Source organism: Triturus cristatus, chromosome 1_1, assembly GCF_964204655.1.
Source record: "Triturus cristatus chromosome 1_1, aTriCri1.1, whole genome shotgun sequence".
NCBI lineage: Eukaryota > Metazoa > Chordata > Amphibia > Caudata > Salamandridae > Triturus > Triturus cristatus.
The window spans coordinates 1,236,588,611-1,236,614,604 of record NC_140579.1 but is presented as its reverse complement, the minus strand read 5'-3'; the positions used below and the strand labels follow the sequence as shown (position 1 = coordinate 1,236,614,604).

The window sequence follows — 25,994 nt, the reverse complement described above, 5'->3', positions numbered from 1 at the left end:
AACCCATGTACGCATACTAACTGTAGAAAATAGGATACTGCATGGTATATGTTGCTTTCGTAATGTTTTCGTAATGTTGCACCAGATGACATCAATGGGTGAATATGAACGCTTTGAATGTTGCTATATGCTAGATAATTCTAAGCACATAAGGGAATTAGTGAGGGTTTAACACTTTATTCATTATTTCTATATATTAATTATTCATTTGTGTTTGTTTCGCTTAAGTTATCGTTGGGCCTAAAAACCAATATGGGCGCCGACGTGACACGACGAAGTGGCCACTGTCCCACGAGGCATGGAGGGAAGTGCGCCGATGCGACAAAGGCTTCTAGACCTCAACATGAACTCTAAACGTGGTGTACCCGAACAAGCTCACTATGGGATGACGGCCAAGACGAAAAACAATGGACTTCCACAAGCAAACCAGTATGGACTGACTTTAGAAGAACCATGACATTACCACATGAATTATACCAAATTTGCTTACTTCAGCATCGAACGATCCTAACTAACCAATGGATGAAGTCCAAATTTTGTAAAATGTATCATTCGGACTTGACTTTCATTATAAAATGACAATAGAATAGAGAGGGTCACGCTTTTTGTTCTTCCTTTTCCTTATAATTTCTTTGCTGACGGAGACGATGGTGACGCTGTGTTCCTGAATCTTTTACAGACTGAATTGCTGCCCATATCTTTGATGAACTGAGGACTTCCTAAATCTATGGGCACCGACAGATGCTTGCACGGCTCTGGTCCTTGATCATTCATGGGACTGTAGTGTGCTGCATGAAGAACTTTCAAATTCTGACTGATGACTTAGAGGACGACCGATAGCCAGAATAGGTAAATATGGTGTTCTGTGATTTGCGTAATGATTAATAAATTTACTAGGTAAAACTAAATTCTTGCAATAACTAGATAAACAAAATATTGATTAACAAGCAAATGTGTTTTGTTAGTTTATTAAGAAAGGATAAATCAGGATCTTGAGTGTATTTAGCTGGACTAAATCGCCATATCAACTCAACTAAATGATCCGTTGATCACGTGGGAGGAGTATCTTATTGTTTAAGTTTATGATGGGTAGAGATAAGGTTTAATGTACAGATCTGTAAATAATTTTCTTCCTATAGGATTATAAGGTATTCCTTTCATGTCAGCGCTTGGAACATCCATCTCTCCTATGAGTACAGACCAATGAGAAGTGAAGTGTGAATGTTGGTGTTATGGGCCCCACCAATGATTGTAGGAGTGAATGTGTTAATGTGATATTTGGTCTGTGACAGAAGGAGGATATTAGGTAAGGGGTTTCATCTTGATTCCCGATACCCAGGTTTCCGCGCTGCAACAGATGCTTTGTGTCGATTTGAGTTTACCATTTGTATAGACAGGGCTCTATGTTCCCTGGCGACCTCAAATACACTGCTCCATAAGTAAACCAGCAGCAGGGGGGAAGAGGCAGAAATCACGGAATTGTACCTCAACCCGGGCGCATGCCGGAATTTCAATCAACCGTCGCCAGACCCCTCTATCTTTTACCAGAAATGCGAACCAAACAACCCCCACGCCAGCTGGCCTCTGACCTTATAAAGACCCACACTGTCTCTGCTCTTCTAAGTTGCAAAAGAAACGGTTGTTTACTACCAAAAAGAAAATGGAACTTGCACTAAGTGACGTTTTCCGAAGCAATCCCTTGCGCACCCCAGGGCGTTAAAATTGAGTTAATTAAACTTCTGGCAAACAAACCTGTCCCCGATAAACCCTTGGCCGGCCCAGAACTGTCACCGTGCCAGTATTCCCAAACACCCCAGCCTAGGGTGATGGCACCAGGCCTCCAGAAGTGAAACCTTGCCCTGAGCTTACTGATTACAGATAGTCCAGGCTGCACAGACGCCACCGGGATCTGACCCAGCGTGGGTGACCCAACCAGTCTTCAACGGTACTGAGTGCAGCGCACCAGTGGGCAAAGTCTCCATCGATTGCCCTTTGGCATCGCCATACCTGGGCATTGAACGTGCGGTGATGCAGGGTTCGTGCCTGCTGCCACTCAAGCTGTAATAAACAAACCCGCAGGAGTGGGGCCAGAGTATGCACCCGTCAGTGAGCGCACACCGGCTTGGCCTTTCCGGACCCCATAGGCAGACCGGTGGGGGGGGGCGAGGCACCCATGCGACCGCCCAGCTCGGTGCCCCATTCCCTCCCAACAGTCAGGCCCCCCGCCATTCAAGTCGAAAGGAAAGCAGTTCAAACTGCATTATCTGCTCATACAGCGCCGCTTGGCATTCAGTGCTGTAGTAACATCTGTTCATAGAGTGCCGATATCTGCTCATGCTGCACTGCTTGGCATTCAGTGTTGTAGTAATATCAGTTCATAGAGTGCCGATATCTGCTTCTACGATAATAAAAAACAGTGTCTCAACTAGAACATTATTTAAAGGGACCATTAAACACAAGAATCAATCATAACGACCAAGGAGGGACAAGGGAGACCAAAGGATAATGAAAATTGTTCTTTGTAATTAGAAGCACGGTAAGTATGTCCAATTTACAGTAACCATAACAATCATATGTGCACTGATAGTGAAGTGAAAAAGTGAATGGCGCAGTGACATAAGTGTTAAAATAACAACGCAGTACGGCGAAGGAACAATTAAATCATAAGGGTCAAACAGAAGTATTCACATAAATTTTGCAACTATAATAATATTATTCCAATCTTAATTGGCCCTTCAAAAAGCCGCAAATAACATTGTCAGGTCGACGACGTTTCAACCTCCTTTCGTTTAGGTCATCATCAGGACAATGGTTACGAAGGTTTAAAATATACTTCTGTATTAGAAGAAGAACGGAGTTAATTTCTTGAGTAACAAGGTCGTGACAGGAAACTGAGTGACTTTGAAAGCGTTGAGAATCGGAGGTACGGACTAAAAAATTAGTCAAGGTGCATTGGAAGCAACCAGGGATAGTAGCGTTTCTAAAAGGACGACATAATCGGAGGTAAGGACTAATTAATTAGTCAGGGGGCAGCAAAAGCATCCGAGAATAATAGCGTCTCGAGAGTTAAGTCGAGTCAGAATGGTGTGAATCTAAAGGGACTCAATCCGATTACTTCAACACGGGATCAGTCCGAGGTGAAGCACTTCCTTCAAACGAACAAATTGTTCGTTTGAAGGAAGTGGCACAGGCCAGAAACCGGCCCCGCCACCAACCCCCAGCCCTGAGGGAGGAGCCACAGCAAGAGCCCAGGGGCTGAACAGGAGCGGAACCCCAACCAAACCGAAAAGGACAGGGAAGGAGACAAAGACCCAAAACCCCAGGAGGCCAAAAGCCCCACATGGAAGGAGACCGCAAACCAAACCAGGAAGGCCACCAAACCCAGAACAGAAAGGGCAGAGGAGGCCAACCCAAAGACCACAGGCCAGAGATGCCCCCAGAAAGAACCAGCCGAAATCCGACCAACAACGGGAGGGCCAACAAAGACCGGAAACCAACAACAAACAAGCCCAGCAAGGGCTGGGACAGGGCCACCGGCCACAACCCCCAAAACCCCCAACCCCAAAGGGAGGGAAAAAACAAGGCAGGATGGGAGCCCAGGGCAACCGGGAACAACCGGCAGCCCCCAAACCAGGAAACAACCAGGCACGAACCCACCGAACCACAGAGCCAGGAAGCCAGAACCGGAGCCAAGCAACCAGACGAAGCAGGAGGACCCGCAGGCCCAACCAACCCACGGAAGGAGCCCACGCAGCACCCAGGCCAAAGCAAAAGGCTGGGAGGAACAGAGACCCCCAGCACACCCCAGCCGGACCACACAGCAGGCCGGAAAAAGAAACAGGAAACCGCCCAAGCGGAAACCGGAGGAAGCAGAGAAGTCAGGGGGCCAAGCAGCAGCAAAATCCCAGACAACCCGCAGGCAGGAGGGCAGACCCCACAGAGGAAAGAGGAACACCACACCCCAACCAGAGAAGGGGGGGGGGTGGGCACCCAAACAGACACACACCGGGAACGGAGCCTGGGGAAGCAATGGAAGACAGGAGCAAGTCAGGACACCAGAACCAGGAAAGAACCAGGAACGCCCAGCAAAACACACCCCAAAACCAGCCGAAGAGCGACAGCACAGCCAGCAAGCCAAGGAAGCACAGCCCAAGGCCACCCCAAACCAGCAGGAGGCCGGCAGACCCAGAGCAACAGGAGGCAACCCAGGACACGCCAACCCAGAAGCACCGAACATACGGAACCCCACCCAGGCCGGAACAGGGGAACCGCAACTCAGGAGGAAAAGGAGAACCCGAGCAAAGGGGAACCCCGAAGCCAAACAGCAAACAGCGGAAACCCCAGGACCAGGCAGAAAAACGGACACCCAACCACAGGCGAACCAAGCCCGTGAAGAGAACCGCCGGCCGGAGCAGGCCCAGAAGGACCCAGCAGGACACGGCCACAAACCCGCATAGCGCCCCGCCAGGACACCCAAAGAGAGCAGAGGCAAAGACGCAGAGCCAAAAAAGGCGACTAACAGGCGCTCAAAAACCCGCAGGAGCGGGAAGCCCCAGCAGACACCCAGGCCGGCATCCACGGCGGGTACCAGACGTGACCAGGACCCCCCAGGGAGCAAACGCAACCAGAGCACAGTCGGACCCCCAGCCGGGAGAACCGCAGAACAGAAGAGGGGAAACAGGCGCCAAACCAAGGAGCGGCAGCAGCGAAAGACAGCCAGGCCCAAACAGAAGTGGCATGAACCCCAGGGACCGATGGCGAACCACCACCGGAAACAGAGGGTGCAAAGGAAAGGAAGAGCCCAACCACACCAGGCACCCCCAGGTGGCCCCAACCAGGAACAAACCAGGCCCGACCGAACGGAACCCCAGAGACCAGAAGAGAGCAGGAATGTAGGCAGAACCAGGAGGGGCGGCCAGGAACACCGAAGCAAACCAAAGGCAAGCACAGAGCGCGCTAGCACAGGAGTAACCAAGACAGAAGCACCCATCAAGGAAGAGGCAAGCAGTTGGAGACATCACCAACCAGCCAGACCCCTGAAGCAACCCAAGCACACAGAAGGCCCCGGGGCAAACACCCGAAGCCCAAGGCTGGAGCAAAGGAGAACAGAACAGCCGCACACAAGGAGGCACGAGCAACCCGGAACCCCGGGAGGCCACAGAACGGGACGGAAGCCGGAAAAACAAAAACGCCAACTGGACCCGCAGGCAGAGGGGGCAAAGCGCCGCAGAGAGCACCGGGTACGACCCCAGGAAGCCCCAAGGGGAACCATTCACAGCTCAAGGGACGGGAGGAACAAAGCCAGGAACCAGGAGCCCCCATGCACCAACTCCGATCAACCACGCAGAAGCCAGGAAGCTGAGGTGAACACCCAGCACACCCAAGCGGAGCAGAAGCCACAACCAAACAGGCCGTCCGCAGCGGAGGCAAGGCCCCTTGAAAACGGGCAGGCAGACAGACGGACCCAGCACATAAGAAAGCAGTGCAGACCCCGGCAGGCCAACAGGAACCCAGGGGAGCCAACCGGACCCCCCCGCACGCAGCTGCCAAAGGAGCAGGAACACCGTCCCACCACCGGCCGGGGGCAGGGAGCCGCGGAGGAGCCCAGAGCCAGGAGGACCAGAAGTGCACCCCAATAGGCCGCACCCAAGGATGCGAGAGGTGACCCCGACCCGCAGAGCAGCAGGGGGCAGAACACAAGGAAGCAGGCAAGAGGGCCCGGGACAAAACCGGCACCCCCACGAGCCACAGTTGCCAAAGAGCAGCAGAGGCCAAAACACCAGGACCCCTCACAGCACACAGCCCCCGGAGCCCCCAAAAGGAAGCACCCACAAGGCCCAAGAGCCGAGCGTGAAATAGGCGTGCTACAAAATGGCAAAACCAACCCCCCGCAGGAAACAAGGGAGGACAGCAGTGCAGGACCCCAACAGCAGAGAAAACGGTGCACCCCGCTCCGCCACGGAGAGCCACAACCAGGAAAACCCGACGCCGCCGATAGAAAAGTTAAGCCTACAGCACCTGGTATTCCCAGGCGGTCTCCCATCCAGGTACTAGCCAAGCCTGACCCTGCTTAACTTCTGAGATCAGACGAGATCAGGTGCTTTCAGGGTGGTATGGCCGTAGGCTGACAGAAGGCACCAGAGCCAGCACCCAAAGGGGCAAAACCCCACAGCAGGAGGGAACATCGCCCGACCACCCGCACCATCAGGGGCCTGACGGACGGGCCACAGGAACCCCAAGGAACACCCCCAAAGGACACGCCCGGGGAGAGCACCAACGGTGCACATGAACAGATGGAGCTAGGCGCTAGCGAGGCACTGGAAGAGCAAATGCCCAGAAGTACTGGACATCGAGCGTCGTCGCCTGGATTCAAACCCCGGATCCCCAGCTGCGAAGTCGAACCCCAAGGCTACATCCACACCCCGTTCCGAGGCACCCGAGCCTCGAACCGGGCACCCCAGCACCAAATACAGACACCCCAGCCCTCAGCAGCACAACTAAGCACACCCACGGAAAGAGGCGCTGCAGAAGCGGGTACGCAGCTCAGCGGTAGAGCGTGTTTTTGCAACCCACGCAAGAGGACCCGGGAACAACCCCGGCAGCGCCAGGAGGCCCCGCAGCCCCAACCAGGCAAATCCCAGAAGGGCAACGTCAGGGAAGGAAACTGTAAAGAGGAAGTGGGGGCCACCAGTCAACAAGGCCCCCAACGCCAGAGCACTGACAGTTCGAGAAGCCGGTCGACCCCCTCCCAACATGAAAACCCCATCCCACAAGAGCGAAAGCAGAGGCGTATGCACCACCCGGCGCACCAGAAGGGGAGGGAAACAGAAGAGAAAGCATACAAACAGCGCCTCCCGGGACATCAGAAGCCCTCAAATGACCAGCAGAGGAAAAACAGGCAGGGAAGTAAGGAAACCGGCAAGCGGTACTCACCAGGAGTGGGGGCCAACCCCAGGAACAAGGCCCCCACTGCAAGCGCCATGACACCAGGAGACCAGCAGGAGCCCATCCAGCGCAGCACGTCTCACCCGGCCGAGCTCGGGAAGACGAGCCCGTGACCCGGAAGAAACCGGGAGCTCCAGCCCCAGCCGCAAAGGGCCGGGGGGCCACGCAAAGCAAGCAGGACACCGGCTCCAACAAAGACTGACTCCCAGCAAGCCCGGCAGGCCAGGAGACAGCCCATGAAACCCCGCGCCCGCACAGCCAGGCAGCCGGGCAGGGGAAGAAGAGAAGCACCGCCACTCCAGTCCAGCAGGAGCAGCACCAGCACAGTCAAGTCCATTCTGTCGACAGACAGAAAAAACAAGCATTTGCAATGCATTAGGTCTCGCATTTACGCGAGTTTGAGCTATTGGCATTGTAAATGACAATGCCAATAGGCATTGTTATTTGCAATGTCAATAGCTCAAACTCGCGTAAATGCGAGACCTAATGCATTGCAAATGCTTGTTGGTTTGGCTTGTCAGCACAGCTGTCTGCCAGTCCTATTAGTGCCACTTCTTTCAAACATACAAACAGTGCACTATGGCTCCGCCCAGAGGACCAAGGATGTCTCTCTCCTCTCTGAGTGGTTGTTTGGTGTTTTCCAGCCTCCTATGGAGTGCTTGCATTCAATGCACGTTGGAATATTGCACATCTCAGAAGTGCACTAAATCGACACACATTAAATTCTTTGCCATGCATGCATTGTATAAAGGAATTTTTTTTTATTTGATTTCTCACTTTTGTAATATTTGAGTTCGGATTAGCTCTTTTCCAGCAGGAGAGCGCCATACACTGATAAACGTGCATTGGCAAATCCAATAAGTCTGACTTTAAGGTGCCAACACAGTCGTATGGAAAGGATGTTTACATACTTTAGCACATTGAAGCCAGAACCCTTGGCTCTGCTAATGCTTGCTATTAAATGACTGACTTAGAGGCCCACACTAAAAGCCTGGGCCTCCTCAGAGGTGACAAATCTCACACACAAATCTTTAGAGCACCCACGTGTTTATTGGGGTTACTATAAGCGGCCCTTCCAAGGGCTGGAAGGAACTGGGGACTTGGGCGCCTCCCTTATCAGGGCCGGACTTTCAAAAGAGTCACACTAGGATGTGAAACCGGAAGAGGTAACCAGAGAGGAGGGGGGGAGGGGGGAGGCAAGGATGACGCGGCAAGGATCGAAAGGCATATGTCTAACAGTGTGTCCCCCCCCGCCCCCAAACACCCGCATGGAAATGTGGATAACATGGGGTGGAGGAAAAGTAAAGAAGGAAGAACACGGGGAGAATGAAGAAGGAAAGGCGAGAGGAATGAAGGAAATGGAGGGAAGGATGAATATTGAAGGGGAGAAAAGGAAGGAGAGAGATAAGGAAGGAGGGGGATATAACGGGGAGCGAAGGCGGGACAAGGAGCAAGAGAAGAGAGGGGAGGGAGTAATAAAGGAAAATAGACACGGGGACAAAGAAAAGGAGAAGAGGTGGAGAACAGACGATTGGGAAGAGGAGGAATGGAGGGGGAAGAGAGAAAGGGGAGATAAAGAAGATGGCAGAAGGATGAGAAATGGGAGGGGGAACTGGAGGAACAGGAAGGAATAAATGAAAGGCGAGGAAGGGGTGAACGCTGCACAGAGAGGAAAGACAGGAGGAGACACGAGGGAGAGGAAAGGAAGCAGCAGGGGCGTAATAAGGAAAGGCTCTACGGACTTTGTGAGTGGGAAAGAAAAGAAGTGAGGAGAAGGGAAGGACAGGCGTGAGGAGGAACAAGAAAGACGAAAGTGAAAGTAGAAAATGAAGATGGTAAAGAACAAGGGTGAAAAGAAGAAAGGTGGGAAGGAAGCGGAGGGAATGTTGGGGAGAAGGAGGGACTGACGGCAAAGGCATGAAAAGCTATGAAGAGGGAATGGAAAAGATAATGTGCAAGATGGTGGCGGAATACACTAGGCGCCAGGGAGGATGGTCACATATAGGATTATAGCAGGAGAACTCAGTGGCGTAGCAGTAGCTGGAAGGGGGGGCACTCTTTTTGGGGGCAGAGGAGGTGAGCAAGTCGTTTCTGTGAACTACCACCGTACCCCCAGAACAAGTCGCCCGTAGCCCCCTGCCCTGGAACAAGTCGCCCCCACCTGCTCTTACCTGCACCAGACTGCAAACTCGGGGGCGCCGCGGGTGGCAGGAGGTCTGGTTACGTCACTTGGAGAACTGTGAATATCAGGAGGTTATTCATGGACAGGCTGTGAGTGACATCAAATGGCCGAGAGTAAAGCTTGCGCTGTCTATGACGTCAGTTAGAACCACGAGCTGAATAACACCCCCATTATGCACAGTTGCTATCGGTAATTTTATTTTGTATATTGAAGCTGACGAGGAGGGAGTGGGAGGGGGGAGTGGGGACGGGCACAGTGGTGCGGGCCGCAGTTGTAAAAGGCAGGGAGAGGGTGAGATTGAGCAAGGGAAAGATAGGGATCAAAGGAAACAAGGATGACACCTAGCTAGACAATAACAAGCAAGAAGGGGGTGGCAAAGGGTGTGCACTTTGATGTCCTCAGTGGCCACGCGGCTCACTGAGGACATCAAAGCGGCCGTGAAAGTGATCAGGCAGTGCTTTTCAGGCTGCCAAATGGTGCGCGCGCCCGGCGCACATGCACTGTATTTGGAGGCCTGAAAAGCCACTGTTTGCACTTCCAAAACTCGCTTACTATAAGTCTCGCCAGAGCAGCGCTAAAGCGCTGGCTCAGACGAGACCTAAAAAGGGACCTGGGGGTAATATCAGTTCATAGAGCGTCGATATCTGTTCAGACAGCGCTGCTTGACATTATCTAGCGTAATATATGTTTGTGCAGCCCTGTTTGGCATGGATGCTGTGTTAATATTGGTTCATAAAGTGCTGCTTGGCATTAGGCGCTATGATAATATCTGTAAAAACAGTGTAGTGCTGGCACCCCGCAACCGAAGCCGTATCGTGCAAACCTGCCCGACCGTGCTTCACCGCAGGCCAAGGGCCGTCGCGGTACAACAAACAAATGATGGACGGAATGCTGACAATGCAGACATTCTCCCCCAGTCAAGAGATCTGGGTTAAATCCATCGTTCTTTCGCCCACTACGCCACCCCAGTTCAGACATGGCCATATGCAAATCAGTCTTGACCCTGTGCCTCATGGGAACAGTCCAGCCCGAACTGCCAAGCCATGCACGGGACGCACGTCTGGGCATACCCATCCCACTTGTCAGCATTCCGTCCATCATTTGTTTGTTGTAACGCTTTTCGCCCTAAGTGGGATGGGTATGCCCAGACGTGGGTCCCGTGCTCACTACGCCACTGGAGTCAAGCTATCCTGGCTGATGACGGCTGATAGCCAGAAACCGGTCCTAGGATGCTTGATTCCGGTCCAGGGAAGACATGGCTTGGCAGTTCGGGCTGGACTGTTCCCATGAGGCACAGGGTCAAGACTGATTTGCATATGGCCATGTCTGAACTGGGGCGGCGTAGTGGGCAAAAGAACGATGGATTTAACCCAGATCTCTTGACTGGGGGAGAATGTCTGCATTGTCAGCATTCCGTCCATCATTTGTTTGTTGTAACGCTTTTCGCGTTAAGTGGGATGGGTATGCCCAGACGTGGGTCCCGTGCTCACTACGCCACTGGAGTCAAGCTATCCTGGCTGATGACGGCTGATAGCCAGAAACCGGTCCTAGGATGCTTGATTCCGGTCCAGGGAAGACATGGCTTGGCAGTTCGGGCTGGACTGTTCCCATGAGGCACAGGGTCAAGACTGATTTGCATATGGCCATGTCTGAACTGGGGTGGCGTAGTGGGCAAAAGAACGATGGATTCAACCCAGATCTCTTGACTGGGGGAGAATGTCTGCATTGTCAGCATTCCGTCCATCATTTGTTTGTTGTAACGCTTTTCGCCCTAAGTGGGATGGGTATGCCCAGACGTGGGTCCCGTGCTCACTACGCCACTGGAGTCAAGCTATCCTGGCTGATGACGGCTGATAGCCAGAAACCGGTCCTAGGATGCTTGATTCCGGTCCAGGGAAGACATGGCTTGGCAGTTCGGGCTGGACTGTTCCCATGAGGCACAGGGTCAAGACTGATTTGCATATGGCCATGTCTGAACTGGGGTGGCGTAGTGGGCAAAAGAACGATGGATTTAACCCAGATCTCTTGACTGGGGGAGAATGTCTGCATTGTCAGCATTCCGTCCATCATTTGTTTGTTGCAAGGGCCGTCGCGGGCCAATGGGACGCCTTCCTCAACTTTGACCCCGCACTCATTATGCTGCCAGCTTTACGGTGCTGCTCCCCCAACGGGCCCCCGCACCCCCAGCCCGGTACCGAGCGGAAAGCGCCCACGAGAAGGGCTGCCCCCCCCAGCTCCGGTTAGGCTCCGCAGTACCCCAACACCCAGAGGGAGGAGTGACGCCTTAGTCTGACCCGTGGAGTGGAAACCACACAGGGCCCAAAACCGGGCCTTGCTACCAGCTCTGTCAACCGGGAAACCCTCCGCATGCTGCCAGGGGTAGGAAGCCCTCTACCCACTACTAGAGCCCATTGAGGGACCCTGCACGCCTGTTAGCCAGGCCTCCTCGACCACTACCCGCGGTGTCCTTAGCGTTCGGGCCCTCAAGCCCTCGGAAATTCGTAAGGGGGGGTCTAGGCCATCCTGGGGCGGAGTAACCCCCGCGATTAGGCCGTGGCCTCGGCGTCTGCCGGGCAGGCCTGCGCGGCTGCTGCCTACGGGACTACCCCCCTCACACCCTGTCACCTTTTCCCAACATCATGAGGACTGTAAGGATATCCAGGGATTGTAGATTACTCCGGAGGGGACTGAGAACATTGCAAACATATATCTAATCTATTTTACTCCATTGCAACTTATTAAGCACATTGCTACCTCCAGAGGGCCTCCCAGCTCTAGGTAGGCTGCACAGTACTTAATTTGTAAACAAGTGCCAGGAGATCGCTGCAGCTTGAACCACCCATTGCTTCAGTCAGCGCTACTAATGACAATTCAGTCTTTACATACATTAAAAATGACTAATACCTGCCACCCAAGCTATTTTTAGAGCTTTGTGTGGCAAGTATTAGTCATTTTAATGTATATAGAATTATTAAACAACTGTTGTTTTATTGCTCACAAAATTAGACACTGCGCCAATATGTGGCTGGCTGTCATAAGTCCCTTAAGTGCCGATGCCAAGCACCGGAAACGACCGGCTCAAATTATGGATTGGGTAGGTAGAAGCCTTTGACGACACTGTATGCCACACTCCACACTCTCTCGCCTGACCTCCGAGCTTTGCCCGTTTTCCTTGACACAACTAAAGCCTATAATTCACTTTAATGGTCTTATCTATCTATATTGCTAAGGCATATTGGCCTTAGCCCTGCCTTCATCCGTTGGACTGAACTACTATATAGTAAGCCTACCATGTGCCTTAGGGTTAACGGTGTAATATCACCTGGTTTCCCTATAAGTAGGGGCATGCAATAGAGTCGCCCCTTGTTCCCGCTGTTATTTGTGGTGGCAGTGGAACCCCAAGCGGCCCGACTCCAGCAGCATCATTCTCAATGGGGGCTTTATACTCACACTCATAGGGGGCTTTATACTCACACTCAGTCTCAAGGTATGTATATGATGTGCTGTATGTGTGAGGGAGGTAGAACTTAATTTAGCACCAATCCTAAACTAAATTAGCGACTTTTGAACTGGATAAGGGTGTGAAAATATGCAATCCTCTTCTGCGTGTACCATCTGAATGGTAGTCATTTTGAATGAAATGTATTGTAGGAACCACAAACCTCAGACCTGGACGAAAAGTTCCGTCTCTCTAGGAACAGAATGGAAAAAGTTGCCAGATGTCTTTGGCAATAGGCAACTTCGACAACTGTTCGTTTTCTGAGTAAATTTTTTACGAGGGTAGAACCCATCTGTCCTTTACTAGTCTACTCCACTTGCTGTAGAACTTCAACATTCTTCATGCTATTTCTCTCCTACACAGTCTTGCTTTCGGGGGCTAGAACTGGGACGACTGAGGTCGGGATTTGTCAGCATGCGCAGCCCCCCGACCACAGGCTCAACACAAAAATTGGCGACTTGTTGAGCATTCTGGGCTATCCAACCCTGGAGGAAGGATTTCTTATAAGGGGCTCTTCTAAAAGGCTATACGATCTTGTTTTCTTCTGGTGTCTTCTGAATTGGCTCATTCAGCTCTGGGACAAATATCTAGAAGTGAAAACTATGTATCAACGACATCTGGCCTGCATTCACTTTCTATAATTTGAACCATATCAACCTTCTGGTTGCTATAGAAGTACCTGCTGAGATCACCGAAGGCCACAGGGAGTCGGGTCATATCGGGTAAGAATTTCACTAACAGTTCCATGTTGACTAGGATTTATGTAGGGTCTTCGACCTTTGGCAGGCAATCAAACAGACACTGAAAATGTTTTAATAACATCTGAGCCGCATAGGCAGATTAATTGGTTTTAATTTTAAAGATCGCAGCGGCATAGGACATGTTCAGAACACTCTTATCTTTCTTGTCACCTGGATCAGACAACAATGACTTTTCCAATACTGGGGAGACAACAGGCACCCTCTTGTGCCTAGGACAAAGTAGTGGACTTTAAGGTCATAAGGCTGATCTCATGTTCAAGCTACAGGGACGCAACAAATTACAAGCGGCTTTTTCCTGGAAGTACCCAGACAACCAGTGGCAACTGGACCCTGCTGTTGGCCTCTGACACCCTGTAAGCACCTCCCCATAGGTCCTGGGTGGCTTTAAAAGGGTAATTCTGTAGTGGATTTGGACTTAAAGGACTAAGTCAGAAGGTAAAAAAATTTGACCAGCACGAACATATGGTTCATGTATCCGACCAGTGCTCCATCTCGGTCAGCCTCAAATTGTGCCTCAATCCCAGTCTATCGCAACCGGTTACTATCATTGGCGCTTTTTCGTTTTTAGTGCTCTCTTTACTTAAAACTTTAAAATGTCATATCCCCGGTTCACCTTACTGGAATGTTGTCATTTTTAAGTAATTTTGTATATTACATGTTGCACTTCTAATTCGGTTTAGGGTTATTATTGTTTTGTATTTTGCCTTTATTACTGCAAAATACTTTACACAATGCCCTAAGTAAGCCTGTCTGTTCTGTGTCATAGCTGCCAGGTGGTTGAGCTCAGGGTAATTTAGTGACTTGGAGGTTTCACCCGGCCTAAAGTTGTGATTATTTTTCAGGTGGGTAGTCACCCACCCCAAATAATAATCCAATTTATTACACAGTTGGTACATGTTCTGTACCTTAAAATGTAAAATCAATCAAAGATTAAGAAAAGGGAAGGCAAGATATTCATGTGCTGTTTAACTTTATATTTTCTGTTTTTTGTAATGATTTTTATCAATGGCATTTGTAATATGTGCATTATACTTTCTTGTAGTCTCTTGTAGAATAACCTAAGGTGGGTATTTTATAACGATGACTAAAACATGTATAATGAGGCCGTAATTAATATAATTCGATCCAGCAACATTGACAAATTGTAGTTTTTAAATGTGTCTGCAAATCTCCTTTTTGATAGTGCATATTTAACTGGCTATAATATTTGAATATAAGCAAATATTTTAGTCAGCCATAGATTGTCATTTCTTTTGACTAAGCATGTCTTGTAAAATAATAGCAGCCGCGAAATACTAAATTTGAAAAGCAATTTCTGTGCTTCTCAGCATTTTTTTAAAGGTGTAGAAATCCCTATGGGCCTGGCATTGAAGTCCTAAAACTGTGACCCAGAGACCAATTAGTCGCATGGCAGCAAGATTGTTACATTGAAAATGCATGTCCTATTTAGTATGGTATTTTTTTATGTACATTTTTACTGGCCTGATCTTGGCTCGTGGACCCGGGAAATAAATATGTTAAGTGGCCCTATTGTGTGTTAGGTTCATTGATTGATTGTTTCTCATAAACAAAACCCGACTTCTGGATTTTGATTATGAGAAACACACACATTGCAAGATGGACCCCCTTGACATGGGCCCACACAGCAATTCTTTCACTGAAAGTGTGTCTGTTGTGTCAGCCCGCTGTGGAACATTCTAAACTGGGCGTCAGTTCCCCATCAGATCAAAGGAGGCCTCTTCAGCACAAATGGGAAAGGGAATTCCACCAAAAGATTCTCCTCTGAATGTGTCTCCACAAATTTACCATTACCACACTCCTCCAAATCAGCTCCTACAACCAACTGATAAAAACACTGTCAAATAAAATATTCAAACCATTTAAGGCTGCGACGTCTGCAAATCACAAGATTGTGAATATTTAAGTTCTCATAATTAAAAGAGAATATTATAAGAGAATATTATATTGACAACTTTTTTTTGCAGTGAAAGAAGAATCTGAAAAACGACAAACCCAAGAAAAAAACTTCACAATTAAAATCCGTGAAAAAGAAGAACAGGTATGTGTGATGTAAGCAAAATTTCTTTGTAGCAATAAGAATTAGAAAAAGATGGAAGCAATGTGTTAGTTTTACAGCACCAAGGCAGTGTGCAATGCAGACGGCAGCACTAATGAGATAAGGTGATGTGCCTCAAGTGGAAACATAAATGGCCATCAATTAGTGGACACCAGGGGGTTGCAACTGTGACCCCTAGGCCACCGGTTGCGACCCCTTCGCCAGCATAATCATCACTCACTCCTCACTCATGCTTCCAGCTGCCAGGGCTGGCCAGTCAGTGCTTTCGTGGACTCAACGGTTATTTAAAAAAAAAAAAAAATTAACATCCATCACATGACCACCCCCTAGTGGTGTGTTTGTGCACCACGTGAGCACCCCAGTGGTGTATTAGCTCACAGGGCTGTCAATCTGTTGGAGCCAGTAAAAGCGCTACCAATGATGGCCCTTGAATAATATCACACCAATTATATCATTTTGTCCAGCCCCAGCACTCTCCACCCACCCACCCTCCCTTACCTCGTCACACACCACAGCCTCTCCTCATTTTGGGTCATCAGAAGATCTCGAGGTGGCTGTGCAATGCCTGTGCTTTGTGCAGACAGTCCCCGCCCAAGCCGGCAGCCAAGCTAAGCCCAGGCCGAGTTAGAATGCGAAAGCAACCAACAGCCAGTGGTAGTAAATGATGGCCCTGGCTGCCTTGCATAATTATTTGTTGTGTCCAGCCTGGCCCCTCGCTTTCGTCCTTCTCCTCCTGCGTAGTTTCCCTCACTTTGGCCAACATCACATGTCAGGGCGAACAGCCAGTGCCTGAGGCCCAGTTATGGACTGCTTTTTTATCCAGTGGTGTGTCCATTTTAAAAGGTTTCATGGTGAGCTGACCTGTATTGTCTGGCGTCACCAGTGGCTATGTGGGGCATAAGCACTGTAGGAAGGTAGGATCCTTCTAGCATGGTTACCCCCCACCTTTTGCCTGATGTCAGTGTGTTTTGGACTAGTCTGACTAGGATCCTGCTAACCAGGACCCCAGTCACTGTGCTCTCTCCATAAATTGAACTATGGTAAGTACTTTGGTACCTTCCTAATTGGGTACTAGTGTACCTGTCTAAGTCCCTAGTTTATGGTACCAAGGTACCCCGGGCATAGGTACACCAGGGATCTCCCATGGGCTGCAGCATGTATTATGCCACCCATGGGAGACCACTCAAACTTTGATTTCAGGCCTGCCATTGCAGCCTGTACGAGCTGGTATTAGCACCGCTCACCGAAGTTTCCTTATATCTGAGGTCACTGCACTTAAAAATCTATGAGGCACTCCTAAGGTAGGCCTTTCAGTCCTGAAGGCAGGGTGCTTAATTCTAAGTGTGAGGGTGCCCTGCACGAGCAGGACACCTCCTACAATCCCCGGAGTTGATTCTCCAGGCTTTGAAAGTGCAGTTAGCCATTTTAGACATATAGTGGACATCAAGCCAATCACAAAATGCGGGCCATATCATTTAATTAGATTTTTTTTAGCTAAAACATTTAATATTAAAAACATCCAGACACTCTGCATTTTAAAGTCTGTGCTTGATACACCTCCCATCAGCATGTTTCAGGAGAAACATTCGCCCTTCCACCAGGTTTCAAAGGAGCATTCGTTTAAAAACAAAAGAAGCTGTGAAAAGCCATTTTCACCCCATTGCTCACCATATGAGGTCGGCAGCGTCTTTCATCTGACCCCTCCCCTGCTGCACCAGCACATGATAGACATGGGTTGGTTATCCTGAGCAGCTTCGCTGGAGTCCAGGTGTGGTGGGCCATTTCACAATTTCCTTGCCGGATCTGGCTTTGTGTTGCCCTTGTCCCTGCCCTGTCACGCTTTCTTGCACATGTCCTGCAGCAGTGCTGTCCCTGCGAGCCCAAGGACCTTGGGAGTACCAGAGGAGGAGGCAAAGAGGGAGAACTAGGAGAAAATATAACGAATGAGGGGGCACAGAAAGGGTAGAAGAGATACTGAAGAAGAAGAGCTAGAGCAGGTAAGGTGTGGTATATGGGGATTCCCTATTTGAAGTCACACTTTTAGGTGATCGCAAAAAATTGTGATTACCTAAAGTGCACTGCCAAAGCTTTTCATACATCTTGGAAGGCTATTTTTCATTTGCAAACAGTCAAATTTAGCAGCTCGCAGCGTTTGTGAATGCAAAATAGGTTGATACATGTGGCCGTCAGTGATTTAATGATGGCTTGTGAACCTAATGAGGTAAGCAGCTAAATTTGAAAGAAGCCAACAACAGATTTAATGACATGCGCCACCGGAGGTATCCTCTTAAAAAATTAGCTGGTTCTTTCCCTTATTCAAAGAAGCAGCCTCACACTTTGACAAACAAACAACAATTACTCCGCAATTATTCTTTATTTCCCTTGAGGCCTATTCCACCTGAAGAAATCTGCCAATGATAACAGAAGCAAATAGCCTATGCAGGAGCATGAAGAAAGCAGCTACCACGCAGACATGCAGTATCGGTCTTCTCCTGATGGCAAGTCAAACAGCAGTTACTACTCAATCAGTCTCTATTCCTCTTGAGGCCTATGCCACCTGAAGATATCTGCCAATGATTGCAGAAGTCTGTAACCCATGCAAGGGCAAAAAGAGAGCAGCCACCATGCTTCTAAGCACTATTGCCAAACCACCAACTTGCTGTGCATTTATTTTCTTTCTGTCACAGAGGATATGCAGCCTCACCACAGCAGCTTGTCATGTGTGGCAATATGGAACCAGTATTACAAAGCACTGTTAGCTACTTTGATATCCTATAGCCAAGCACTTACTGTCAACCTATTTGTTCTCTTATCAAAACTTGCAATTATCAGTACAGCAACCATTCTTTGTACCAGCCAGCATCCTATTCAGAGATCTGTATACCGTATCTGTGGCACTGTCAGTCTATTTCATATTAGCTGAGCATCAACTTACCCTCATGTCAGTCTCTACATAGGAGGATTCCCCAATCATCACTAGAACCAGCTGCTGCTCATACCAGCAGGTACAATTATAGATGGGTGCATGTGAACTGTTGGCCTCTTTCTATCCGCCCAGTCAGCGCCTTCTTCTTTCCAAGGAAGGTGAGCAGCAGCATCTCTTCTTATCAGTAATGCAGTATCAACACGACAGCCAGTATCTTCGTCCATGTAAGTAAAATCTGCTCAAGTTTTCGTAACACTCTTTAAATTGCTAATGTAGATATAATAATCAACACAAGTGTACTGTACCAGTGATGTGGATGTTTTCTGTAGAAGAAATTAATGATAGTAAACCTGAAAAGGTTCAATGGCTCCACGGTTTTAGAAGGATGTATACCATGTCATGGAAAGGAAGGTTGCTGGGAGAAGGTGGCCTGCCTTAAATAGCTCTGGTAACTATGCCCAAGAAGTTGACTTAATTACATGATACTCTTAGTTTCTAAAATCAATGATAAAGTGAACTTGTTTTGAACATTATAGGCCCTTCAACCTTCCCCCTTTATAAGTTATTTGATATTGATAATGGCTGATTTCAACTTGACTTGTGTATTCTCCATTGTTGTACACTATTTGATAGGTTCTTAATCAATGCTACATTATCTTAATTGTATATCTGAAGATACTACCTGAAACAATGTGTGCATCTCCATTTTCAATAGGATTTGAAGTATTTCTTTTTATAGGGTACGTCTTTTGTCTCTAGATATTTCCCAGCATCTGTGTGATGTAAATAACCAAAAGTTAGATGCTTCACTCCCTGTGATAGCACCAAGTCATAGGTCATGCAATGTTGCTTCAGTGGGTATTTCAGGAATCGGCACTGCATGAAGGTAGGTGAACACCAGCTAGCTGGTAGGTCTGTAGGTATTCACATACATCTTTAACGTTAGTGCACAAGCCTGGAAATACACTCAATATGCTCCTCTAAAATGCTGAAATATTTTTTTTTTTAGGATGGTAAAATGAAAGGAGCAACCCTATACTTAATGCAGATATATGGAATCTTGTTTTCCATTTAAAACGTATTCTCCTCAGTTACGTGTGCTAATATTATGTTACAGTTTGGTAAAGCATTTTTATTTTTAAAATTGTATTATTTTACCAAGAACAAGTAACAAAATTAGCATTATCAACAACGAGCCGCATTTAGATAATTTTAGCAGTACATTCTTATGCACACTAGATTTTCAAATACAGTCTTAATGCAGTACATAATATTAGTAACCAATTGGCCATCAATCAGGGTGCAACACATTGCCGATATACTCTGCCTAGCGTGCACTAGCCCCTCTCCAGTAGATAAAGATTAGTCGTTGTCAGTAGATTTGTCTTCGGGAATTACCCCCTCACCACCTAGAAATGAGTTGCAGAGTTCCCCCCAAACTTCCTGGTCTGTTTGCAGTTTAGCATCGGTTCATGTACGTCGGAGATTCAGTTTCTCAGCCAGTGACCACTCAGAGACATCCCAAACCCACAAGTCCACTGTGGGGCCCTAAATTCCCATCCAGGTAATGGCGAGCCACCTCTTAGCCAACACTAGAGCCAACTGCGCAAAGAGGTATGCCATCTTGCACTTCTTGGGACAAATAATATTCCTCAACAAACAATGCTGAGGAACAAGCTCACAAGCCAAGGCAGTGGTCTGCTGCAGTCTACCCACCACAAATAATCAGAATGCCCCTACCAGTCAACAGTCCCATGCCAAATGCATAAAGTCTGCATTTGAAAAACCACACCAGGCCGTTGACCACCCCGAATTGAACCTATGCATGCTCACAGGTGTCGTACTTACAATGTAAAATATTTAACTAGATCAACTTCAAGCAGCCGTTGCCTGACACAGATTCAATAACACACAAATCCTAGCCCAGTCCACATCTGAAAAAGGGGCTCCGACAACCTACTCTTAAGCCTGCCAAACCTGCAGCTGCCCACCAACTACGTCGCCTGCATTGCCATTTATATTAAAGAGTCAGGATGACTGGAATTGTGATCTGGTGCTCCTGCAGATCACAGTTTCGGTCTTCATTTGGTCCAGTGGGCAATGTCAGTCATGTAGGCATTGAACTTGACCCGGGTGCTGGGTATCTTGTTCATGAGGGAGAAAATGATTTGCTTATCGTCAGCGTAGGAGAGGACGTATGCGTTGAAGAGAGTCAGGTCCAGTGAGGATCCTTGCGGAACTCTGCAGACGAGGTCGCAGGCATCTGAGATGTACAGTGCCAGTCTGACTGACTACGTATTGTACAATAAGGGGGGGCACCCGATATTCCAAACGCATCTGGGTGAGAAAACTAACAACAGACAAAATGATGCTACGGAACAGATCAAACAGATGTTTCTTTCATAACATGAAGGATACCATAAATTACTCCTTCACAAACAATTACTTATATGTTGAAATAAATCATCCATTAATTATACCATTGTTCGGACACAGTTTCGCTCGATAAATCTCTTTTTATCCACATACCAGAGAGGTTCTACATATCATTTAAATTTTGTATATAATTGATGTACATATATAGATAGGTGTACATACTGTAATATGTGTTTGTATTTATATTTTAGATATTGCGCCAGGAGATATATCCTTATAGACCCTAGTCCTGATGAGGCCCCCAAGCGAGTTGGGCTGAAACGCGTCGACTATTGTTTTGTATTAAGAGCCCCGGAAGAATTTAAACCCTTTTTTCAAACCAAGAGAGAGACAGTACCAATAAATTAGATTGGGGGCAAATACCGTTTCCCGCTCCCCAGTACTGTCCCATGGGGCGACTCTAATGCTATGGAATGCCTATGATAATAATGGTTGCATCCATTATATATATATTTGTTGTAGGGGAATAAGGAAGTGACTAAATGTCCTTTGTGTTGTATGTTTTTTTGTTCTTTTGAATAATGGATTGTTGCTTATTCAATTTTGTATGAGATGAATATTTGAAATCGTCTTGATATGTGGATAAAAAGAGATTTATCGAGCGAAACTGTGTCCGAACAATGGTATAATTAATGGATGATTTATTTCAACATATAAGTAATTGTTTGTGAAGGAGTAATTTATGGTATCCTTCATGTTATGAAAGAAACATCTGTTTGATCTGTTCCGTCGCATCATTTTGTCTGTTGTTAGTCTGACTGACTAGGTCCTTCCTGTTAGGAAGGAACAGATCCATCGGAGTGCATGTGCTTGGATTCCAATGTTGTGTAGGTTTTGGATGAGGATGAGGGCGGGACACTGGGTCAGGTGCTGCTGAGATGTCCAGGAGGGTTAGGGCGTCCGCATCTCCACTGTCCAGAGTTATGGGGATGTCATCCATGTCGGCGATGTGGGCCGTTTCCATGAATGAGGTATAATTTAAGTGAGCTTCTTTCGGGTAAGAGAGTGGGTTGCATGTGAATCTATGAACCTATTAATACCAGAGAATGACTTGTTTTTTCTAGAATATTAACTCTTTCTTAGATTCACATGTTTGAATGTGAAAGGCAAGCAGTTATTAACCTGACAAAATATATATTTAGGGGGTGAAAGCAGAAGTTAAAAAGTAAATCTTAAGATACACAGAGCTCTCCTTACTGAAATAGATTGTGAAGGATTACTTGACCCAAAGTTGCATTATTGTACATGTGGCATTTAGATAATCATAATGTCTGAACGTATGCATGTTACTCCATGTGACCGCTCTGCAGATAGCTAGTAAAGGAACTTCAGCAAATTAAGCAGGAGATGTAGGTACTCCTTGTGTGGATTGTGTTCTGATTTTCTACCCAAAGGACAGCTAGCCTTTAGGTGGCAGAAAACTATAGCAGCAGAACCCATGGAGATTTGCTATTCCTTGAAAGTGCCTGTACCTTTCCTGGATTTCTGTAAATTATGAGAAGCTGATGGGATTTTCTGAAAGTTTTAGTTCTATCCAGAATGAATTTAAAAACAACACTTCTCGTCAAGAGTATGAAGTGCTCTTTCCACTACATTAGCAGAATTTTGGAAAAAAGGTTTTAAGAACAATAGGCTCTTTAAGGTGAAAATTTGTTGGAAACATGGGTATGAAATAAGGGTTTGTTCTTAATATGACTTTCTCATCCTTAAATTGTAGGCATGGTTCTCATATCAAGAAAGTTTGAATTTCACTAATCATACCAGAAGTCAATAGCAGTAGTACAGCTATGTAACAGGATAAATGTGTGAAATCTGCCCAATAAAATAGGCAGGAGGGCTCCTCATCAGCTGTAAGAGGACCATCATTAACTGCCAAGAGACAGGCAAGCAGTTTCCTAACCAGAATTTAGATCCTAAACAGACCTTTAAGGAACACCTTCACTAGCCTGTTAGACTGGAGCATCAGTTTCCTGAGAATCTTCTGAAGTGCAAAATTGCAGCTAGATGGATCATGACTCATCTACGAGAAAGATCTGAATGTGCCAGATCTAATGAGCGTGATTATATCTCCTTCGGTGTAGTTGAAAAAGGATGTAAGCTATTTTGAGAGCACCACCTACAGAATTGAGTCAGTTTGGCTTTACAAGTTGCATTTATCTTTGCAGCCCTGGCCTTAGCTAAAATATTTCTGCAATCTTCTGAAATATCTACGTGGTTGAATTCATTGTATTAGTCAGGCTGCTAAATTGAGAGAACTTGCCATTGGATGAACAACTTGGCCTTTGTTCATTGTCAGTTCATTTTGTAGTGGTTTGAATGGAAAGAGTTTTTGTTCAGATAGGAAAACTATCTCTGTGAACCAATACTGTCTTGGCCATGCTGGAGCTATGAGAATGATGTAACATGGTTCTTCATTCATCTTTTTGAACAATCTTGGAATTAGAGGAAGAGAAGAAAATTGATAAGCAAACATCCCTGGAAGCTATCTCGAAAGCATTCCTCACGGCACTGTTGGTAGTTTTGGCAAAAAATCAACACTTGCGTTTGAGATGTGGTGGACACAAGTCCAGATGTGGGCTTCCCCAGGTCTGAAAAATAATGTTGAGTTGTCATTGGTCTAACTGGCATTTGAGACAGTCCTTGGTTGTTCTGCGCAGAAAATCTGCCCATCGATTGTATATTCCAGGAACATGCTCCTCCTTCATCTTTATCTGGTGATGCAACCCCCATTTCCATATCTTCCGAGCTTCTGTTGATAAGAGGCTTGACCTTTTTCTGCCATGCTTGTTCAAATAAAATGATATTGTCAAATTGTCTGTACGAACACGCACTGATAAACCTTTTAACCATGTTTGAAAAGATTGAAGCGATAGGGCCACTGTTCTTAGCTGCAACAGGTTTATATGTAGTTTGGATTTTTGGGCTGACCGTTTCCTTTGGACTTTTAGTTCCTATAAATTAGCTTCCCATACTTCTTTAAATGCGCCTGTGTCCATCACAATTCCGGATGTGGATTTAGAAATGTTAGACCTGACGAGATATTGTATCTCTGTATCCACTATAGCATGGCAGACTTCATCTGGGAAAAGATCTATATGCTATCCTTAAAAGGACCTTAGCTTTGAGTTGACTGTCTATCTGTACCTAAAATTAACTTATTTGGAGGTGACAGTTGGGAAAGAGAGGTATGAGGGAGGACATAATTTATACACGAAGATTTGTATTTGCAAACTGAAACTGACTTTCTTTTCGAAAGGAAATCAGCTCATTTTATTATCTTTTTCATTCCTTCCTCTGTAGGGAAGGCTTAGCATGAGACAGTATCTAGAAGCGCTCATAGAAACGTTATTGTATTGCTGAGTTGAAGGCAAGATTTCCCCCTATTTAAAGATGAAACTAGATCTCTGAATAACTGAAGACATGCTTATGTCAATTTATCCACACCTCAAAACAAAGGACCCTTCAGAAACCAGTCGTCTAGATATGGGAAAACCTGATGTCATTTTGGCCTCAAATAAGTTACAACCATGCATTTCCTAAAAATTTGTGGAGCGGACTTGAGGCTGAAAGGTAAAATGAGGGACTGTAAATGCATCCGGCCACCTTGAATCTTAGATATTTTCGATGTTTTGGGTAAATTGGGTTATGAAAATTAGCATCCTGGATGTCTAATGTTGTTACAAGAGCTTCATGATTTATCAATTGCAGTATTTGCTGCAGCATAACCACCCAGAACGATTGCTTTTTCAGGAATTTGCTCAGTCGTCCAAGATCTAGAATTTGCCACTATTTACCAGATTTTTAACTTGATCAGACAGAAAGAAGGGACCACCTCTATTGGAACAGGAACACTTTCACCACATGCATGACTGACTTAGTCACCTAGATGTAGTCTAATTGCCTAACGATGTACATGGAAAAGACCAAAGTGGTGATTTTCTGGAAGGACGCCTCACCGTGGGACTCCACCTGGTGGCAGACAGATTTCTGTGACGCTACCATGCCCAGCATGCAAGCTAGAAATCTTAGAATCATTATAGATAGCAAATTGGACATGTACACTCAAGTTAATGCAGTTGCATTGTCCTTTTTAGGTCTCGCATAGGGCAGCGCATGTGCTGCCTCTCCGAGGCATCAAGTAATCTGTATTTTGGGTGAAACTCCGCCCATTGCCAGGAAATTTCTTTTGCCACTTGCCATTGGTTAACTCTGGCATTGCTCATGTTATCTCACTTACTGTTGGCTGTTGATCCGATATGTCACTTCTGTTTTTGCAGGAAGCAGCACCGACCAACTACAGTTTCCCAACACTGAGTGTTTATATATTATTTTGGGGACTACTTCTGTTTAGGTCGAGCATCACACACACACACACATGTATACATAATCAGCACGGCGCCCTTTCATGAGCGCCGCGCTGTTAATGGTTTCATTGTTTCCTCCCCCCTCCGCTCTCTGTTCTCACTCCCTCCTCCCCCAAGCTCCCGCAGTCATAAATGTTTTCTCTATCAGCTGTCCAGGGGCGCGTGCCACTTCTCCGGTTCAGCGTGGCAGTATAGTTAATGCTCGTCTTTCCCCAGCCTTCTGTTCCATTGCCTTTCGTGTTTCTGTAGCCTTGTGTATCTTACATCCACAGCTTCCATGCCTGTGTAATTTTAATCCAATGGTATGGCACGCTAGATCAGAGGCGCAACTAGAGCCAAATTTCGGGGGGGGAGGGGGGGGCTAAGAAATTTTTTTTGGGGGGGGGGCTGAATCTTTTAAGCCATAGGCAGAGTGGAACTGCAGGGGCTCTTAGAAGGGGTGAAACAACAGCGAGGCCTCATTAACATGCATATGGTCTTTTAAAGACCTGTGAAGTGCTCGTGTGCGGCTGTGTGTGCGCCAGGAAGCTGTCTCATCCCGGGCTGCCACACACGACGGGGGGTGGGGGGGGGGGGGGGGCTGAAGCCCTTTGAGTCCAATGGGTGTTGCGCGCGTGCGCTAGATAAGTGCTGGTATTAACATGATGTGCTGTCGTGAGAAAAAAAGAGCCTAGAATTGAATTGGCGGTTGAAACAAAACAGCAGTATCTGTTGAGTTTGTTCCTGCTTAATGCTAGGGAGCCAGGTGGAGGCATTTGTTTCGAACACTGGTTCTCTTTTCTCCCTCGATTTATGTCTCGGTTT

The 25,994-nt window shown here is 47.2% G+C and overlaps 1 protein-coding gene and 1 non-coding gene across 2 annotated transcripts in view; one reads left to right on the top strand and one right to left on the bottom strand.

Moving 5' to 3' along the window:
• The window catches only part of LOC146871892 (synaptonemal complex protein 1-like), a 172,625-nt gene that overhangs the window by 46,593 nt on the left and 100,038 nt on the right, over nt 1-25,994 (top strand). Inside the window, exon 3 of the mRNA XM_085649323.1 lies at nt 15,373-15,446. Coding sequence (XP_085505449.1) covers nt 15,373-15,446 — 74 coding nt within the window. The remainder of the gene's footprint in view (nt 1-15,372; nt 15,447-25,994) is intronic.
• Nucleotides 6,007-6,125, bottom strand: LOC146871893 (5S ribosomal RNA). Its single transcript, XR_014959986.1, has one exon. It is a non-coding gene; the product is annotated as a 5S ribosomal RNA (ribosomal RNA).